Raw genomic sequence first — 22,342 nt, 5'->3', positions numbered from 1 at the left:
TCAGCTTAGCAGAGTAAGTTCTGTGTAAAAAGTTATACTCAGCTGCAGCCCAGCTGCAAGTAAAATAAAAAAAAAAAAAAAAAAATTAGCAGCAGCCAATCAGCATCAACAGTGCTGAGGTCATGAACTCTTTTACTGGGATCTCTTGAGATTTGACTTAATTCTCATGAGATTTCATTGTAAACTTCCTTACACTGAATAGGGAAATAAGATGAGAATGCACGAGGCTCAATCCTTCCGCTGTCCCGGGACAGACATACTGATTTGCTGCTTAGAAGTCCTTTACAATGGGGATGTGGCTACTGAGGAACTTTTGAGGTAAAATATCTTTCTTTTTTTACATAGAGATGTTCAGGTGATATTTTCTAGTCAGCATTTTACAGCTATGCTGCATCACTTTCAAGTGTTTAAACATTTGGGTATTATGGCCCTTTAACCCTAATAAAAAAAAGGAGTGATAAACCATAACTTTCTCTGGTTTGATTCCAATTATTACCTGCAAATATGTGGGACATTCGTTTGTTCCTCGTATTAGTTTTTCCTTTGAGATTGAGCACCTCCATATTTTCCTACTATCAAATTAGTGTCTAAGCCAATAAGCACATCTACCCTAGTGTTGTGATTCTAGGAGACGTGGCTAAGACTGGGAGTTCAAGCAAGACACTGCACGGCTGTGCAAGTTCAACAAGGTCAGATTTTTGTGAGCCATGTATTATTATTGCAGCGGCACAGGAGAGACAAAACTGACAATTGGTGGAAGACTTGATGCGTTTCCAGGCAAGGTTGTTACTTGAAAACTAGGAGAAAACAATACAAGCCGCATGCCGAATAGGATGACAAAGCTAGACAACATGCTAAGCCATTAGCCCCATTTGAACTGTTTCTCTGTGACAAACTGTTGTAGCTATTACTGCCTATAACAACTTAAGCATAGCCCACACAAAAGTGACTATTATGATCGTTTATATAATTTCTAGATGGCATTGTCTATACGTGATAAAGACAGCCATGAGCACCAGGTTTGCACCTAGTTACGCCAACATTTTAAAATATTTTTTTTTAATCCAATTATGTGTGGGCTAATAACCCATACGGTGGGGGGCGGTGCCAGCCACGAAAGACACTGGATGCAGATGTATGGAGCTCTGCCGTAAATTACTTGTAAACTAAGCTACACACCCGATTTGGAAGCTTGTGGTAGCCTGTGTATGTGACCAGACCACTTGGCTTACACCGGACACTCCTTTGACCTGCTGGACGGCAGGAGAACTGGTTAGGGCTTTTGTGAGAGAAGTTTACAAGCCATAGCCATTTCAATGGAATTAACCATTATCCTGGATAGTCACATCAGAGTGACATAGGATCGGCACAGCGGCTGCTGTCCGACCTATTCTGTGAGGAAAAATTTTGCTATCGGGGTTGAGCGGAAGGTGAGAGGGAGATCCCGACATTAACATATACTTGCTCTGTAGGCACGAAAAGCCACCATTTTCCTCACTTCTAGCGCAGTCTGGAGGCAGTGTTCTTGCTCAGCCGATGAGCTCCCAGACCAGATCGCTCCTTCACAGTGCAGTAAATAGTAAGTGATTCAGGGAGTACTTACATCGGTCCTGATTGAGGTGGGATAGGGGTGCCATTCAGCTTTGACAGTGAACTGCAAGCGAGATTTTGCCCAATTGTCTAATACAAATACACAGCGCTTTAATATATTATATTACAAGACACGCAGGCATACTCCTAGATTCGGAGCAACTTAACATTAAGCGTACTTGGCTTACATATTACTGAACTGCAGTGACTGTTGCATTTTAGAGACCCAGGGCACTCTCTCCCCTCCCTTTCCCGCCGGCCCATATTGCCAGCGGGTCATATCCCAGAACCTTTCCCCACATTGTCCAGAAGGGACAAAGCCCCAGGGGAGAGAGAAAGAAAGAAATATAAAGCCCCTGTTTACTGTTTTTTGGAGCCTCAGCAGGACTTTGATAAGCCACAGGGCTAAGAATCTTGAAATTCTTGAGTGGTGATCTAACGGATACATCTCTGTTGCTGTATATGTAACTTTTTAATTCACAGAGTGAACAATTTCAACTAACCACATGGCTTACATGCAGTCTTGACTGTTCTACAGCAAACATAAAACACTATATATAGACATCAGAGTTCTTCAAAGCTTAGTACAGAAAGGCAGATCAAAATCCATCTGTGCCATTACTAAGCATCAAGGCACCTGGCTGGCCCGCATTGATATTACCTATTCTTCTTTTTACTATATTATACCCAGATATGTCTGGCTAAATGAACCTGCTCCTAGGAGGGGGATGAGAGGGTTCACGCCTTTACAAATCCAGTACTTGTCTCTGAACTATAAGGTTAATCAAAGAGGTGGGGCACCTAGTCGTATAGGCACAGGAGTGTGTCAGATCCCTTACTACCGCTCATCTATCTGAAGACTGACAATGTCTCATTCACAGAGGAAAAAAATAAACCCTCTACAGATGTCAAGCGCACTGTGGCAGACCATTTTGGCTCAATAAGTGATTCTCTACAGGCCCACTCGGCACTTACATCGGAATCCTCCATCTAGTCCTAAGTCTTCACCCCTATCAATGGCAGCACTGCAAGACTTGCGAGCAGGTGATTACTATCAGGTCTCCCCCTCATTCATTCTGAATTCCCTGAAAACGCTGCTTGATAAGCATCATACCGCCTTCATGGAAAAATTAACATCCATCATAGCTGAATTAAAAAAAGAACTTCATTCTACGACTGAGAGACTGAACACAGTCGAGCGAAAGCAAGAGGACATGGTGGTAGACCACTCAAATCTCCTCAGCTATGCTCAAAATTTGGGGGGTAATATAGCTGAACTCGAGGATAAAATGGAAGACCTTGAAAATATGTCCCGCTGGAATAATCTTCGAATTAGGGGAGTCCCGGAGGAGATATCTAACCCAGAATTGATGCTGTTTCTTTCGAAATGCTTCACCCTCCTAGCTAAACCCCAATCAGCTACTGAAAATCTTATGGACAGAGCACACAGGTCTTTAAGACCTAAGGGATTACCGACTGAACACATAAACCAACTCTCAGAACCTACTACTATACTTGGGAAATATATCTGGTAAATATTTGTGTGATAGGTCACCAAATTTAGTTGCTGTTAATCTTTAAATTTTACATCTCATTAAAATCTACAGGCATTCATTTTTGTCTTTCACCCATGTCATTCCATAGAAAGCAACTATTATTCCAACTAATTTCAATCTCAAAACCAGCAACTGTACTTGGGGAATATTTTTAGTAAATATCTAAATGACAATGTCACTAAATTTTGCTCCTTTGAGATTATTAACTTTATATCCCATTAAAGTCTAGGGTATTCTCATTTTTGTCATTCAATAGAAAGCAATTATAATCTCACTTTTTGAGTCTACTACTGTACTTGGAGGATATATCTGGTAAATATCTATGTGATATGAAAGCAGATATAATCTCATGTTATCTCACCTTCAGAGTCTGCTACTGTACTTTGGGAATATATCTGGTTAGTATCTATGTGATATGTCTTAGTTTTGTTGCTATAGATTTTAACATTGCATCCTATCCTCATCATTCCATAGAAAGCAGATAAAATTCTATGTAATCTCAGTGTGTGTGTGTGTGTGTGTGTGTGTGTGTGTGTGTGTGTGTGTTATGTCTCATAGTTTTGTTGCTATAGCACATTTAACTTTACATCCCATTAAAGTCATTCACGCTTGTCATTCCATACAAAGCAGATAAAATACCACATAATATAACTTTGTGAGTCTACTACTGTACTTGGGGAATATATCTGCTAAATATCTCTGCTATAGCACTTTTAACTTTTCATCATATTGCAGTCTATGGGAATTCCAGTTAGCCATTCACCTTTGTCATTTCATAGAAAGCAGTTTTAATTCCAGGTAATCTCACTTTCAGAATTTGCTTCTATACTTGGGAAATATAACTGGTAGATAGCTATATGTGATATATCTTCTAGTTTGGTTACTATAACACTTTACAACCCATTACATTCTATGCGCATTCTATTTTGTCTTTCACCCTTGTCACTCATAGAAAGCACCAATAATCTAGGGATAGACCAATATAGTTTTTTCAGGGCGATACCGATACCGATTATTGACCGCCTTTGAGGCCGATAACTGATAACAGGGGCTAACATTCTGTACATTTAAAGTTTTGAACAATCAACATAATTTCTACACAAATCTGGTATAAACTGAACATGCTTCCCAAAACATAGAAAATGGCATAAATATATATATATATATACACACACACACACACACACACACACACACATACATACATACATACACACACACATCAAAGCATTGTTATCCACTGCTAGAGAATATTGATACTAGTCTCCTAAACTGCATAGCTTTCTACTCGAGGTTTGTTGTTGTGGACATTTAATTGATGCATAATAGCTTGTTCCATGGCTAGTTACCACCCAAGAAGGAGCCACTTTTTGCTCAACATGCGCCTTTCACAGAGAAAAACTTTCCTGAAGCATATCAGTCTGATCCTGACTTCACAGTACAGTCGAGCCCCAAAATACCAGGCAATCCCTCTCTGAACGAGAGAAACAGAAAAACCCCAGACGTACGTTTAGGCCTATTGTGGGCCTCGCCAGTGAGGTGCAGCCATATCCCTTTTGGCACACTGAGCAACGGGTCCACGTCTGGATTCCCGCATCACACTCGTTCAGAGAGGGATTCCTTGGTGTTTCGGGGCTGGACTGCACTGTTAAGTCAGGATCAGACTGATATGCTTCAGGAAAGTTCTTCTCTGTGAAAAGGCACATGTTGAGCAAAAAGAGGCTGCTTCTTGGGTGGTAACCAGCCATAGAACAAGCTATTATGCTAGTGTTCGTTCCCAAGTTGAGCACTTCTCTATTTTTATTTATGCAAATTATGACAGTTGGGGAAGTCTCCCTAAGTGCGATGCGGGAATCCAGACGTGGACCCGTTGCTCAGTGTGCCTAGAGTGATATGGCTGCACCTCACTGACGAGGCCCACAATAGGCCAAAACGTACATTTGGGGTTTTGCGGTTTCTCTCGTTCAGAGAGGGATTGCCTGGTATTTTGGGGCTGGACTGTACTGTTAAGTCAGGATCAGACTGATATGCTTCAGGAAAGTTTTTCTCTGTGAAAGGCACAAGTTGAGCAAAAAGAGGCTGCTTCTGGGGGGCGGAGCCGGCTGCCGAGTAAGATGGCTGCACTCTGAGTGAGCTCTAAAAGCCCTGTCTGACTCAAAGGTCAAAATCTCCCTCATTTGGGCACCAAATCGCACCAAACTTCTTGGGGTAGCTACCCGGGTGCTCCGTAAATTTCAATAACGGATCTCTCACGGAACCATGTGAAATGGTCTGAGGCCTACCGGACATTGCACACTGTAAAACACAGGAAAACCGCAGGAGAAGTGGAGGATGAGAACCTAACTGAAAATCTATGCCACTATAGAAAAATAAAACAACGCAGCAAGCCGCAAGTATTAAGCCATAATCCATCTAGTTAAAATCACTAAACTGAAAAACATGGTGCTTTTGTTTCTCTTTCTACTATGCCCTTATACTCAAAAGCTGCAGGAATAGGGGGGGGGGGAGTGGCAGCTGTGCTGAAAGTTAGAGCAAAGAATCTACTAATCTGCAAATAATAGCACACTGATTAAAGTTATACAGAGTCTTTAACCTACTTCCCCACTACTTCATTAGAGACTGATATATTACTGCACATTTATGTAATATAGGGATTCTCTCTTGGATTCTTATCAAGAAGAATAGCCCTTCTCCTACCTTCACTAATTAATTACAGGACCTCAGTGGAGGTTATGGAATAGCTGCAGCAAAGATCAATTTTTTTTTATTTTTTATCCTATCTTTTATTCTTGCATGAATATGTCGCCTAAAAAGAATACTAATAAGCCGTAAAGGGGGCAGAAGCATCCAGCTCATAAAACACCTTCGGTCAACACCTTCTTTAAACTGCATGATAATGGAGCCCAGGTGGAGGTGCCAACTGTACCCCATAATCCAAAAGCACCATCAGACTCAGAAGACGAAGAAACCTGCACAGATAATATGGTCTCTATATCTTAAACCTTGTTGGAATCTTTGCCATCTAAAAAAGACTTCACAACATTATTGTCACAAGTACGCAGCTGTATTAAAGAAGAAATCTCAGGCCTCAGAAAAGACATTAATGACATAGGAAACAAGGTTGAACACCTTGAGGAGGTTCAAGAAAGCAACCAGGAGGAAATATCTATTTTGCAGCAACAACTAAAAAGGTCAGGAAACCTCCATTATGCAGCTTTACGATAAGCTTGAGGACTTAGAGAACAGTGAAAGGCGTCAAAATCTTAGAATCCGGGGAGTGCCGGAATCAGTTCTCACCTCATCAATACCAGGATACCTGCAGGAGCTCTTTACACACATTAAAGGGGCCCCGTACGACCAACCCATTCAATTTGATAGAGCCCATAGGGCATTGCGCCCCAAATCACTGGATCCAAAGAAACCTACGGACATCATTTTAAAATTTAAAGATTATTCCCAGAAAGAAGAAGTCTCACAACTTGCATGCAAACAGAGATCTATTAATTTTCAGGATAGCAACATCCAAATTTTTGCGGATTTGGCCCCAAGAACCTTGCTAAGACGGAGGGAATTCAACCACCTCACAGCACATTTAAGGAACTTAAACATTGCATATCGGTGGGGTTTCCCATGCTCGGTCCAGGTCATCAGACAAGGTCAAAGATTTGTATGCAATGATGTCCTGGAGACAGAAAGCTTTTGTGCAGACCTACATATCGATCCACCACTTGAACCCATTATATCTTCAGGATCACGTGAACAACTCAGAAAGGAAGATGTCTCAAAGCCTCAAAGAACAAAATGGCAAACAGTGTCAGCCAAAAGACTTAGACCTGCTCGTTCTGGTCCTTCTCAGGAAACAGTAGAACCCCCATGAACACTCTTCACAGCAAGGGGTAACAGATTTTAGAAGAATTACTATGTCTCCATCCATGGTGGAGATGTGGTGTTTATGTTATTCAGTTCAACATTCTGATTTTTACTGGCTAAAAGTTCAAGTTAGGCCTATTTTGAAATGTTTGTGCCAGTTAGCTGTTCATCACCACGAAAAACATAGCTAACCTGATGGTACTTGTGGGAAGGTACCTCTGCCCCTTCTAGTCTTCAAGGAGATCGTGGGGTAAGAATCACCGAGTGGTAAGATAAAAGCATGATTTCCCACATATATTGACTATACTGGTTATATCTCTTAAAAACCTTTATACCCTGTTGATATTTGTTAAATTTGCAAACCTGAGTCACTCCAGATTTCAACTGACTCTATATGAACACTTTTGAATAAACGGGGTTATTGACTTACCAGGTTCTACGTATCCTCTTACCCCATAAAGATGTGTGGACTTTAACAATTGGTCAGTTGCCCCATTATTTAATACTTATAGATTTAATAATTCTAGCTCCGAAACAAATATAGTAGTCAGTTACTTATTGTTATTTACTTTTAGCTAATTTGTTGTTATCAATGTTTGGTTGCTCCCTTTTCCCCTCTAACTATTTTAGAGGCTGCTGCTCAGAGTTCACTGCGCAGTTGAATCACTGAACCATAGTACAGTTTAGTTAATATAGACTTGTTATGCCCTAATGATGATATTTATTTGTGTTAGAGCTATAGGTCAGATGGGGATATCTCCCCAGTTTTTTGTTGTTGTTTAAACACAATGTATCTCACTAGTTTTTGGATTCCTTCTTTGAATCCTACAATTAGAGATTTCTCTCTCAGTATGTACATCTTACAAATTGCTTATTACTGTCCTTTCTCTCAATCTCCCACTTTCTTTTTCTTTTCTAAATATTGGTCTTACATGTGTTATATATGGCGCTTGCAGGGGTATTCATCGTATCTACAAAGTTTTTACAGCTCAATATGGTTGATATAAAGGGACATTCGCTAACATTTATGACCCAAAATGTGAAAGGGCTTAACGTACCACACAAACGTTCTATGGCCTTACGTGATATAAAACTAAAAAAGTGTGACATTTTATTTTTACAAGAGACGCACTTTAGGAAAAACTTTGAACCTAAATATTTCTCACCTCACTATACCCAACACTATCATAACAGTCACCCTGATAAAAAAATAAATGGGGTTAGTATCCTTTTCCATAACTCAGTACCATTTCAGCTCCACAGTATAGAAGCAGATAAAGAAGGGAGATACCTTGGCCTGAAGGGCCTTCTATTTGGAAGACCAATCATGCTGATCAACATTTTTGCCCCTAACACAAAACAAAGGCAATTTTTTCAAAATATTACTAATATGACTATCCCTTTCACAACAGGCCCCCTATTAGTAGCTGGGGACTTTAATATCCCTCTTGACCTATCGAAAGATAGTTCCAATCCAAATATTCTTATTCCCCAAAAATCTCTGAAATCCATATGGTCAAACTTACGCCTTCTTACACTCCATGACACATGGAGATTTTCACACCCACACATTAGGGATTACACTTTCTTTTCAAACCCGAATAAATCATATTCCCGATTAGATTATATTTTAGTAGATCATTTGTTCCTTAGTCTCCTAGAATCCTCCAGGATCTCATCAACCACTTGGTCCGATCATTCTGCAGTCATTAGCAAATTCAGATGGCCCTCTGCTCCAGTTAAGCCATTTCTATGGCGGTTGGACAACTCTATTCTATCTGACCCAATTAGCATACAACACTTAGAAAAGACACTTACAAACTTTTTTCAGGAGAATTTGACACCGGACACTAACACTAGGGTAGTATGGGAAACTCATAAATGTGTTCTTAGGGGAGAAATCATTAAAATTGAAGAGAATAAAACTAATCAATATAGGGAAAAATACACACAACTCGCAGCTACTCTCTTAGAAGTGGAACATGAACACAAGCTTGATCCCTCAAACGAAGAGACTCTGAGGAAACTATTAAAACTCAGAACTGAGATAAACAACATGCTATATATTAAATCACAAGAACAAGCATTTTATCTTAAACAAAAAAATTTTACAGAAGGAAATAAACCAGGTAGAATGTTAGCGAGGGCACTCAGACAAAAGCAAAACTCTTCTTATGTACATCATTTACTAAATGACGCAAATCAAAAAAGATAGAGGATTCAACCTCTATAGCAGAATTGTTTAGACTATATTATGCAAAGCTCTATAATTTATTTCCCAACAGGAAAACTTTGGAACATGAACACATATGCTCCTCATATCTACAACAGCTTTCAACCCCAGTCTTACAAACAGATATGGTAGAATTCCTCCAAAAACCAATAGATGCCTCAGAAATAGAAAAAGCAATAAAAACTCTGAAGCCAGGGAAAAGCCCAGGACCAGATGGGTATACAGGCTTATATTTCAAAACCTTCAAACACATTTTAATTCCCCACCTCCTTACCCTGTTCCAGTCTATAGACCAAAATGAGCCGATGTCCTCGAACATGTTGGAGGCTTTTATAACAGTACTGCCCAAACCAGGCAAATCCCCAGACCAGCCAGCTCACATCCGACCTATCTCCCTCCTGAATGTTGATTTTAAAATTTACGCCAAAGTTTTGGCAAATAGACTCAATGCAGTCCTCCCTTTGCTGATTCATGTGGATCAGGCAGGCTTTGTACCTGGTCGAGAGGCCAGGGACAACACCACGCATGTGCTGCAACTTATGCAATTTGTTTCTTTACATAAACCCCTTCAATCCTCCTGTCAACAGATGCTGAAAAGGCCTTTGACAGGTTGGATTGGACCTTTTCAAAACTCACCCTCCAGAAATTCGGTATCCCAGAGGAATTTATCTCCAAAATCTTTGCACTTTATGTGGGCCCAACAGCCAAAGTTAAAGTGAATGGTATCCTGCCCGGCTCATTTCATATTAAGAATGGGACGAGACAGGGGTGCCCTCTTTCCCCCTTATTATTTGTACTCTCTATGGAAATTTTGGCAATCAAGCTTAGGGGCAGCTAAGAGGTGAGTGGTCTGCAGATTAACCAGACACAATACAAATCTACATTGTTTGCGGACGACTTACTGCTTTCCCTTACCAACCCGACTAAATCCCTCCCTGCAGCTCGCCTAATTTTGGCCCAATACGGGAGAGCCTCAAACTACGCAATAAACTCTTCCAAATCGGAATTACTTCCAATGGAAATGTCTCCGGCAGAATGTAAACGATTGGAAGTTGATTATCCATATCAGATTCAAACCAAAACGTTAAAGTAATTAGGCGTACATTTTTCACCTAACCTACATGACCTGTTCAAATATAACTATGAAAGATTTATACACAAATTCAACTCATTTATTGTATCTTGGCTCCCTAAATCAATTACTTGGATAGGAAGGATTAATGTGGTAAAAATGAATTTGTTACCTAAACTTTTATATATCTTCCAAACAGTCCCTATCCCACTTCCTAATCACTTCCTCCCTACACTACAGTCCATCACTAACTCTTACATATGGCATAAAAGACCACCAAGGATATCTAAAACAACACTATATCTGCATCCAACTAGGGGAGGGCTAGGTGTACCAAATCTCCAGAATTACAAAGATGCCACTATCCTTCAGAGGATTGTTGATTGGTGTTACCAGTCGGCAACTTCATCTAAAGCCTGGGTCTCCCTGGAACACGACTTAACGAGGATACCCCAGCTAGGGAGCTATTGTTGGCTTCCCCCTGAACACCGACCTTCTAAAATCCAAAACTATCCCATTATAAAAGAAACTTTTCAGGTATGGTCTAGACAGATACAGAAAAACACCTCGTTCTCTAGTATCCCATCCCCTCTCACACCATCACTCTCCAATCCTGACTTCTTGGTGGGGAATTCTCCTCCAAAAATTTAAAACTAGACATCCATGGACTTCTCCCGGTCTATCTGTTGACGGAGGCAACAAAAATAATCCCAATGACACAAATGCAAAACTTGGAGAACGACTTCTTCGCTACCTGGCTAAGATATAATCAGCTGACACATTTTATCAACACTCATAAAAACAAACAGGATCTGGTGCGTACTAGCACTAGATTTGAACATCTCTGTAGTGCACCTCACCAACCAGCCCATACTATATCTCTTTTGTATGCTATTCTGAACTCACCTCCAACAGACCACCTTCCTTCTTACACACAAAAATGGCAAAAAGACCTTGCGGGGCAAGTATCAGTAGAGGAATGGAATAAAATTTTCCACAACATAGCCAAATCTTCTCACTCCGCCTCCCTGCTGGAAGTCAATTATAAACTCTTAATGAGATGGTATTTGACCCCGCAACGCCTACAATACATCTTTCCCCTGACATCTAACAGATGCTGGAGGAAGTGCAACCAAGAGGGTTCCATGTACCATATTTGGTGGTCATGTCCTAGTATTCAGCCGTTTTGGTGCTCCATAACTAAGGAAATTAGCAAACTCCTAGGACGCGACATTCCTCTAGATCCAGTAGTTTTACTCTTCCATGATATTCCCAAAATGCAATCTAAGGCCCACACTAGGCTTCTACACATTGCATTGAATAGTGCTAAGCAAGTCATTCCTCAGAGATGGAAACAGGAGATTACTCCTACGACTGACGAGTGGCTTGCTCAGGTTTCGCTAAATATACGACTAGAGAGGTTTCATTACTTCTCCATTAACCAATTGGATTTCTATTGCGAGATTCTCTTCCTATGGGAATCCAGACCCCACAGCTAATTACCAGGAGGACGCAAGATAACCTAACACCCTTGATAGGGGTAAGCCCATACTTTAATTTTAATATCCCTCAGCAAACTTTTGCCTCTTCTCTTCTTTTTCTTTCCTCTTCCTTTCCTTCGTTTGTCTATGCTTCTTTTTCTTTATGTCCTGCTAAACACTTGCAAAATTCATATTGACAATTCTCTATGTAACCAATATTGATAATTGTTGTTTGATGGCCTTTCTAGTCCATTTCTTATTGTATTATTTTGTTTAAACTGAAACACGGGGATTTCGATGATTGTCATCAGACTTATGTTGTGAGTGTTTTATTCTCTGCTTGTAAATGTTTGAAGTTATTTCAATAAAGCTTTTTCACAAAAAAAAAAAAAAAAAAAAAAAAGAGGCTGCTTCTTGGGTGGTAACTAGCCATAAAACAAGCTATTATGCTATTGTTCGTTCCCAGGTTGAGCACTTCTCTATTTTTATTTATTTAATTGATGTGCCTGAACTAACATTTTAGGGGAAAATAAAATATTTAAATTAAAAAATCGTCAAATATAGCAGCTTTAGTGAAATGTTTTGTAAATGTGTAAAAAGGATCAGAATGCAACAAATAATGTTCTATTTGTGACAGCAATTAGCAAGAAGATTGATTTTATGTATTGCTGTCCCCTATGAGCAAAGCAAAAGTACTTTTTCTCTGTGTACTGCAGGGAAACTATGTAGCTTTAAAGTGAAGGTAAACTTTGATGAATGAAAGCCCATTTTTTAAAAATACTATTAAAAACAGGGGCACTTTCATTCATCAAAGTTTACAAAGCAGCTGTTTTGATTCATTTAAAAAAAAAAAAAAAAAATTACCTTTTTTTCTTTTCACAGCCAGAGCAGCTTCCCCTTCCTGGAAATCTTCTCTTTACACATCAGCAATGACTAATCCGGCTTCCTCCAATCACAGCATGGCCTCAGGCAATGACTACCCCGGGGGGAAAGCTGTGATTGGAGGAAGCCGGATTAGTCATTGCTGACGTGTGAAGACAGGATTTCCAGGAGGGGGAAGCTGCTCTGGCTGTGAAAAAAAAAAGGTAAGTTTTTAATCATAACGGCTGCTTTGTAAACTTTGATGAACGAAAGTGCCCCTGTTTTTAATAGTATTATTAAAAAACGGGCTTTCATTCACAAAAGTTTACCTTCACTTTAAGTGACACTTAAAGATCACATTTTCCATTTCACAAATAACATATGTTTGTTTATACAAGTCCATCTACAGGCCTGCCATTGGTGGTATCGTAGTTGGTAACTGAGCTCCCAGGAACACCTGGGCTTGGACTCTTTTATCAGTGCTATTTATTATTAGATGCTATGTCCATCTTATATGTGCTATAGATGATTTGTGTGATGATTTATGTCACTTAAAACTACATAGTTTCCCTGAAGTACACAGAGCTAAATGATTTGATTTGCTCCATATCGGTACGTTTCTGGCTGATAACGATATTTCAGAAATTCCAAATATCGGCCCTAAAAATCGTCCGCTCCGATATATTGGTCTATCCCTACTATAACCCCATGTAATCTCACTTTTTGAACCTGCTACTGTACTTGGGGAATATATCTGGTACATATCTATGTGATATGTCTCACAGTTTTTGTGCTATATCACTTTTAACTTTATATCCCTTTAAAGTCAGATTTTTCAATTTTGTCATCCACTATTATAATTCCACAGAAAGCAGCAAGACTCTCAAGTAATCTAACTTTCAGAATCTGCTACGGTACTTGGGGAACACATTTTGTAAAAATCTTTATGATATGTTTCATACATTGGTTACTATAATACTTAACTGTACATCATACTAAAGTCTATGGGCATTTAATTTTGACATTTACCCTTGTCATTCCATAGAAATCAACTATAATTCCGTGTAATATCAATTTCAGAATCTGCTACTGTACTTGGGGTACATATCTAATAAATATCTATAGCACTTTTAACATTACTTCACATTTGCAATTCACCCTTGTCATTCCATAGAAAGCAGCTATAATTTCACTTAATCTCACATTCTGAATCTGATACTGTACTTGAAGAATGTATATAGTAAATATCTGTGTTATAGTGATAGATAGATAGATATCTGTGTCCAATAGATATTTGCCAGATATGTTACTTAAAGGTACATGAAACCCAAATTTTTTCTTTCACGATTCAGACAGAGAATACAATTTTAAACAACTTTCTAATTTACTTCTATTAACTAATCTTTTTCATTCTCTTGGTATCATTTGTTGAAGGAGCAGCAATGCACTACTAGTTTCTAACATGGGTGAGACAATCACATTTAATATATATATGCACCACCAATCAACAGCTAGAACCTAGTTTCTCTGCTGCTCATGAACTTGCCTAGATAAACCTTTCAGCAAATGATAAAAAGAGAAGGAAGAAAATTAAATAACAAAAGTAAATTGGAAAGTTGTTTCAAATTGTATTCATATATGAATCATGAAAGAAAAATTTTGGGTTTCATGTCCCTTTAAGTACGATAGAATATTCTGAAAGTGATATTAACATATCTGGTAAATATCTATTGGATATGTTTTATGGCTTTGTTGCTAAAGTACTTTTAACTTTAAAGTATATGGGCATTTCATTTTGTCATTAATCCTTGTCATTCCATAGAAAGAAGCAATGATCCCAAGTAATCTCACTTTCAGAATATGCTACTGTACTTGGGGTCATATTAATATGCATACAAAGAGAGAAGCGCTCTACCAGGAACGAACAACAGCTCATCAGCTAGTTCTATGGCGATTTACCACCCGAAAGCAGCCTCTTTTAGACCAGTGTGCTTTTCACAAAGGAAAACTTTCCTGAAGTATATCAGTCTGATCCCGCCAATCAAGGTCAGTCCAGCCCCGAAATACCAGGCAATTTTCCTCTGAACAAGGAACATGACAACCCCAGACGATCGTTTCGGCCTCCTATGGGCCTCGTCAGTGAGGTGCAGCCACATTCCTCTAAGCACACTGGACAAGGAGTCCACGTCTGGTTTCCCCCATCACCCATAGGGAGACTTCCCCAGGGTCATATTAATATGCATACAAAGAGAGAAGCGCTCTACCAGGAACGAACAACAGCTCATCAGCTAGTTCTATGGCGATTTACCACCCAGAAGCAGCCTCTTTTAGACCAGTGTGCTTTTCACAAAGGAAAACTTTCCTGAAGTATATCAGTCTGATCCCGCCAATCAAGGTCAGTCCAGCCCCGAAATACCAGGCAATTCTCCTCTGAACAAGGAACATGACAACCCCAGACGATCGTTTCGGCCTCCTATGGGCCTCGTCAGTGAGGTGCAGCCACATTCCTCTAAGCACACTGGACAAGGAGTCCACGTCTGGTTTCCCCTCATCACCCATAGGGAGACTTCCCCAGGTTCATATTAATATGCATACAAAGAGAGAAGCGCTCTACCAGGAACGAACAACAGCTCATCAGCTGTACTTGGGGAACATATGTGGTAAACGTCTATTTGACATGTCTCATAGTTTTGTTGCTATAGCAGTTTTAACTTTACACCCCATTAAAGTCTATGATCTTTCAATTTTGTCAATCACACATGTCATTCCATAGAAATCAGCTATAATCCCTTGTAATCTAATATTCAGATCATGCTACTGTATTTAGGGAATACATCTGGTAAATATCTATTTGATATGTTTTATAGTTTTGTTGCTATAGCACTTTGAACTTTACAACCCACTAAAGCAGGGTTCGACAAACCCAGGAGCCTGGGAACCACTGGCTCCTAGAACGTTACCCCCGGCACCTAACATTTAGGGTTATTCTCCATATATCTATATATAGATACCACAGTCTGGCTCCTAAAAGTTTGTCTGGCTCCTACATATTCTTTCTGGCTCTTCTGCATTAAAGTCTATGGGCATTCCATGTTGTCATTCACCCTTGTAATTCCATGGTAACAAGGTAAAATCCCACATAATCTCACTTTCAGAATATGCTATTGTAGTTGAGTAACAGATCTGGTAAATATCTATTGGATATGTCTTATGGCTTTGTTGCTATAGCAGTTTTAACTTTACATCCCATTAAAGTATATGGGCATTTAATTGTGTCATTAACCCTTGTCATTCCATGGAAAGAAGGTATAATCCCACATAATCTCACTTTCAGAATATGCTACTGTATTTAGGGAACACATCTGGTAAATATCTATTTGTCTCATAGTTTTGTAGCTATAGCACTTTAAACTTTACATCCCATTAAAGTCTATGGGCGTTCCATTTTGTCACTCATCCTTGTCAGTCCATAGAAAGCAGCTATAATCCCCAGTAATCTCATATTCAGAATATGCTACTGTATTTAGGGACATATCTGGTAAATATCTAATTGATATATCTCATCATTTTGTTGATATAGTACTCCTAACTGTACATCCCATTAAAGACATTCCATTCTGTCATTCCATAGAAAGTAGCTATAATCCCACATAATCTCACTTTTAAAATATGATAGTGTACATGGGGAACATATCCGGTAAATATCTACTTGATATGTCTCATAGTTTTGGTTACTAAAACATTTAAATGTACATCCCATTAAAGTCTATGGGCACTCCATTTTGTCATTCACCCTTGTCATTCCATGATAAAAATATATAATCCCACATAATCTAATTTTAAGAATATGCTACTGTACATGGGGAACATATCTGGTAAATATCTACTTGATATGTCTCATAGTTTTGTTGCTATAGCAATGTAAACTTTACATGCCACTAAAGTTTATGGGCATTCCATTTTGCCATTCCATACAAAGCAGCTATAATCCCACATCATCTCACTTTCAGAATAGGCTACTGTATTTTGGGAACATGTCTGGGAAATATCGATTTGATATGTCTCATAGTTTTGTTGCTATGGAAGTTTTAACTTTACATCCCAGTAAAGTCTATGGGCATTCCATTTTGTCATTCACCCTTGTCATTCCATACAAAGCAGCTATAATCCCACATCATCTCACTTTCAGAATATGCTACTGTATTTTGGGAACATGTCTGGTAAATATCTATTTAATATGTCTCATAGTTTTGTTGCTATAGAAGTTTTAACTTTACATCCCAATAAAGTCTATGGGCATTCCATTTTGTCATTCACCCTTGTCATTCCATAGAAAGCAGCTATAATCCCAAGTAATATCATGTTCAGAATATTCTACCGTTTTTGTAGAACATATCTGGTAAATATCTACTTGATATATCTCATAATTTTGTTGCTATAGTACTTTAAAAGGGACATGAAACAACTTGTTAATTTCATGGTTCATACAGAACATGTGATTTTTAAACAACTTTCCAATTTGGTTCCATTATCGAAATTGCTTCATTCTTTTTGGCATCCTTAGCTGAAAAACATATATAGGTAGGCTCAGGAGCAGCAATGCATTACTGGGAGCTAGCTGTTGGTTGGTGGCACAAAAATGCATTTCATTGGTTCACCAGATGTCCAGATAGCACCCAGTAGGGCAAAACTGCTCTTTCAAAAAATAATACTAAGAAAATTGGATAAAATAAGTAAATTGGAAAGTTGTTTAAAATCATATACTCTATTTAAATCATGAAAAATAAAAATGTTGGGTTTCATGTCCCTTTCAACTTTACATTCCATTAAAGTCTGTGGGCATTCCATTTTGTGATTCACCCTTGCCATTCCTTTTAGTACATCCCTTGATTTGTATTTCTGGTATGAGTGCTTTCCTTTTAGTGTCTCACTTGTTGCTGACGTTATACTATTGTGGTGTTTTAGTTTATTTGAGATCAACCCTTCAAATTCAGAATTGTGACCCAGAGAGAGAAGCACATTTGACATGCTGAATCAATTCTATGCAGTCCTGGGAGAGCTAAATCTGGCTGCAACCTTTTATAAGGGAAGTATAATTTTCTATTGAATATATTTATTTTCACACACATCCAATACACTGGCTTTTACATGGCTTTCACCAAGTTTTCTATGGTGTACATAACACATCTATATTGCATTGTTCCCCCAATAAGCATCAAAATGTGCATTTGGCTTTACCTATATGGATACTTATGTGTGTGCATTCTTTTTGAATCATGCTGGATGTGTAAGAATTCCATGTGTGGGGACTGAAAACCTGCTACAGCTTGTGGACTGATGTTTAGTCTGGACATCCCATTATTCACATCTGTGGAATTTGTAGGGTTGCTAAAAGTTAAACATAAGTCTGGTCTGCACTTAGAGGTCATATTACCAACTGTGGATTGGTTTCTTACAGTCTCCTGAATATAATTCAGGTCCAAAGTAACATTAGATGAACAGTTTAGTGACCCTTGTTTGGAAGGAACTAAATATTCTAAGTGGGACAGAGTGACATGGGACAAGAACTTGGGGGATAAACGGAGGGGAGTAGTAGAAAGGCAGCCCCCAACCGTTACTATGTATAGGTGACAGCAAGAGACACTGTGTATATGACAGTGTTTAGTGACACTGACCTTTCCACAAGCTCCATCACCCAGGATAACTATTTTGAGCTGCCGGTCCTGGCTGTCTTCCTCCGAGTCAGACATTTCTCGTTTGCCCACGGACAATCTGCGACGGACAAGTGCGGTATATGTCCCAGATTACCAGACCGGATTTACATTCGCAGCGCTAAGCAACCAGACGCCATGTTCGTTTCGCTGCCTGTCACTGGTTACAGACAGAGCATCTACCACTGCGACTTGCAGGGGGGTGGCAGACCCTGTGTCGTGTTAATACGCGGCTGTTATCATAACCTACAAACGAAATGGAAAACAACATCATCTTAAATACCCACACAACATCAGAAAATAAATGTTCATATGTTTTATATTATAAAGCTGCTCCTTATAGTAACGGATCCTATGAATGAAATGGTCTGTTCCCGGTGGTGACGCCTCTAGGTAACTAAGGTAGTGAGATCAGAGTAGGAAAGTGGGCTGCTGTGACCGCGGGTTGGTGTAGTGTAGTAGGGACAAGGGAGGCTTGAGGAGATGGGTATGATAATGAGGCGAGGGTTGCGATGCATATTTTGCTAGTTTTATATGTAATGAATAATTTGTCAGTAAGTGTATGTTGCAATCTGAGTGCCCGACTAGATTACACAAAGCTGGATAAATTGTGCATCGCTATTGCTGAGTATCCCCCATTAGATGACAGCTCTCGATTAGTAAATTATTAATACACACCAGCACTTTGGTGCTAATACATATACAATGGAAGGGTTAACTCAAAACAATCTTTGTTTAAAAAAATGGCAACAAAAAGCAATTAGCATTTTTATCTTTTCTATTGCAATGCTATTAGAGGCCTATGCACTGTAATATAATTGAGAAAAGGAATTTGTGAAAAGGCCATCTGTTGGCAAAATCCTTAGTTGAAAGACCAAGCAACTTGGCAAATGCATATATAGCAATTTAAAGGGACACGCACCCAATATTGTTTTCTGTTGTGATTCAGACTGTAAAATTAGAATATATTTTTTTTAAAAATCCCAATTTATTTCTAGTTGCAAATTGACTTAATTCTCTTGGTATAATTTGCTGAAAGTTAGGTAGGTAGGCTCTGGAGCGTGCACGTATCTGCAGCTCTATATGATACAAGTTTTGCAAGAATACTTTTATGCATTTGGAAACAATGGCATGTGTATGCTATCTACCTAGGTTTGGTGAAGTCCCCAAAACATAACTTTTGGGGAAAATATATGTTTTTCACCTGAGAAGAAATCCAGTGAGTGTGGTATATTATATTTATATTAGTGACTGTTTAATAACCACCGGTGGATGCTTTATTAATTAAGAGTGTAAAGTGTAAACCATATACATATTATATATATATAGAGAGAGAGAACACTTTTTACAATATATATATGGCACTTTTTATAAAGCCTACTAGTGCGTCCATTAAAAGGATTTTATGTATATATATATATATATATATATATATATATATATATATATATATATACATCAGCTCTTCACTAAATGTATCCAAAACAAACCCACCATACACCACCACAGGAGTGTACAAATGGGAAGTGGCACTCTCTGGTCTTGTAACACAAAAGTTTAATGTGACATTTTGGGGTTGTAAGCCCCTTACTCAGACATCTGAGGAAGGGACTTACAACCCCAAAATGTCACATTAAACGTTTGTGTTACAAGACCAGAGAGTGCTGCTTCCCATTTGCACACTCCACTGGTAGTTTCTGGTGGGTTTGTTTAGGATGTATATATACATATACAGAAGACAAACATGATTACTTTAGAGACCATCCTGGAGTCAATTGATGGTTATCGAACTACTTTAGATGTCATTTGCACATCATCAGGCTTGTAAAGTCATCAGGTAATTGAAGTGATGACTTCAGAATAATTAGAAGATAACCTTACTGATTACTTCACAAATATGGACAGTCAGTGAACGACTCTAGAGTCATCTCATTTAAATATTTCAGCCTGTGGGCATACTTCAGGATGACTTCTGATAACTAGTTTGGAGTAATCGATTACTTCAGAATGAGTCCAGAAAGATCATCTTTTTTGACTAAGATATAATTTTCTTGGTTGCTCTCCATACCACTAAATGTTTAATAATTGGTGCCTGACTGTAAAGGTTGGTTAAAAATTCTGACAATGTATTTATTTAGTTTGCCAAATGTACTGTTTGAATCGTCTATGTTATTTGTAATTAATAGTAGTAGCAGGTACAGTTTTGCCAAAAAAAGCCCATACAATTCCTGTTATTACTTTATATTGAAATAAGACATTTGTATGTAAGATTCATATTGTGGTTTAATTAAAAATAAAGTGGTTACCTTGATGTAAAGAAGAAAAATATCTAAAGTGAAGATAAATGTAATGTATTATTTATTGTAACCATTAATATTCGGCTAGATTACGAGTTGTGCGTTAGGACCTCTTAACGCTGCTTTTTTACCCTAACGCTGCTTTTTTACACCCGCTGCTATTATGATTCTTGCAGGTATAGGTTACCGCACACTTCTTTGGCCTTACCGCAAAACGACTTACGTAAACATTGTAATGTATTTTTTCTATGGGACTTCCATAGCGCTGATATTACGAGTCTGTCCTGGGAGGCCAAAAATCGAGCGGTACACCCTACCCTGTCAAGAGTCCTAACACATTTAAAAGTCAGTAGTTATGAGTTTTATGGTACAACGCCGTAACATAAAACTCATAACTAAAGTGCTAAAAAGTACACTTACACCCATAAACTACCTATTAACCCCTAAACCAAGGCCCTCCCACATCGTAAACACTATAATAAAAAATGTAACCCCTAATCTGCCGCTCCAGCCACCGCCGCCACCTACATTATATGTATGAACCACTAATCTGCTGCCCCCAACATCACCGACACCTACATTATAATTATTAACCCCTAATCTGCCACCCCCAACATCGCCGACACCTACATTATAATTATTAACCCCTAATCTGCTCCGGACACCGCCGCCACCTACATTATATGTATTAACCCCTAATCTGCTGCCCCCAACATCACTGACACCTACATACTATTTATTAACCCCTAATCTGCCGCCCCCAATGTCACCACCACTGTATTAAAGTTATTAACCCCTAAACCTAAGTCTAACCCTAACACCCCCTAACTTAAATATAATTACAATAAATCTAAATAAATATTCCTATCATTAACTAAATTATTCCTATTTAAAACTAAATACTTACCAGTAAAATAAACCCTAAGATAGCTACAATATAACTAATAGTTACATTGTAGCTATCTTATGGTTTATTTTTATTTTACTGGAAAGTTTGTATTTATTTTAACTAGGTAGAATAGTTATTAAATAGTTATTAACTATTTAATAACTACCTAGCTAAAATAAATACAAAAGTACCTGTAAAATAAAACCTAACCTAAGTTACACTAACACCTAACACTACACTATAATTATATCAATTAACTAAATTAAATACAATTACCTAAATTAAATTAGCTAAAGTACAAAAAAAACACACTAAATTACAGAGAATAATAAACAAATTACAGATATTTAAACTAATTACACCTAATCTAATAGCCCTATTAAAATAATAAAAGCCTCCCCAAAATAAAAAAAAAAACCTAGCCTAAACTACCTGTTGCGGGGCATTGCCCCAAAGTAATCAGCTCTTTTACCTGTAATAAAAAAATACAAACCCCCCCCAACAGTAAAACCCACCACCCACACAACCAACCCCCCAAACAAAATACTATCTAAAAAAACTAAGCTCCCCATTGCCCTGAAAAGGACATTTGGATGGGTATTGCCCTTAAAAGGGCAGTTAGCTCTATTGCAGCCCAAAGTCCCTAACCTAAAAATAAAACCCACCCAATACAACCTTAAAAAAACCTAACACTAACCCCCTGAAGATCGACTTACCGGGAGAAGTCTTCATCCAAGCCAGCCAAAATCCTCAATGAAGCCGGGAGAAGTCTTCAAGCCGGG

The 22,342-nt window shown here is 38.6% G+C and overlaps 1 protein-coding gene across 2 annotated transcripts in view; it reads right to left on the bottom strand.

The window, feature by feature from the left end:
* RAB28 (RAB28, member RAS oncogene family) overlaps window positions 1-18,529 on the bottom strand; it is a 751,991-nt gene extending 733,462 nt beyond the window's left edge. For both annotated transcript variants that reach the window (XM_053704135.1, XM_053704136.1), the window contains exon 1: window positions 18,339-18,529. In XM_053704135.1, the coding sequence (XP_053560110.1) occupies window positions 18,339-18,413 (75 nt within the window). In that variant the 5' untranslated portion in view covers window positions 18,414-18,529. The remainder of the gene's footprint in view (window positions 1-18,338) is intronic.
* Between the last annotated feature and the right edge of the window lie 3,813 nt (window positions 18,530-22,342).

This window comes from Bombina bombina, chromosome 2 (assembly GCF_027579735.1).
Source record: "Bombina bombina isolate aBomBom1 chromosome 2, aBomBom1.pri, whole genome shotgun sequence".
In the NCBI taxonomy this organism is placed as follows: Eukaryota; Metazoa; Chordata; class Amphibia; order Anura; family Bombinatoridae; genus Bombina; species Bombina bombina.
Note: the sequence above shows the minus strand (reverse complement) of the source record. Positions and strands in the feature narration are given on the sequence as shown.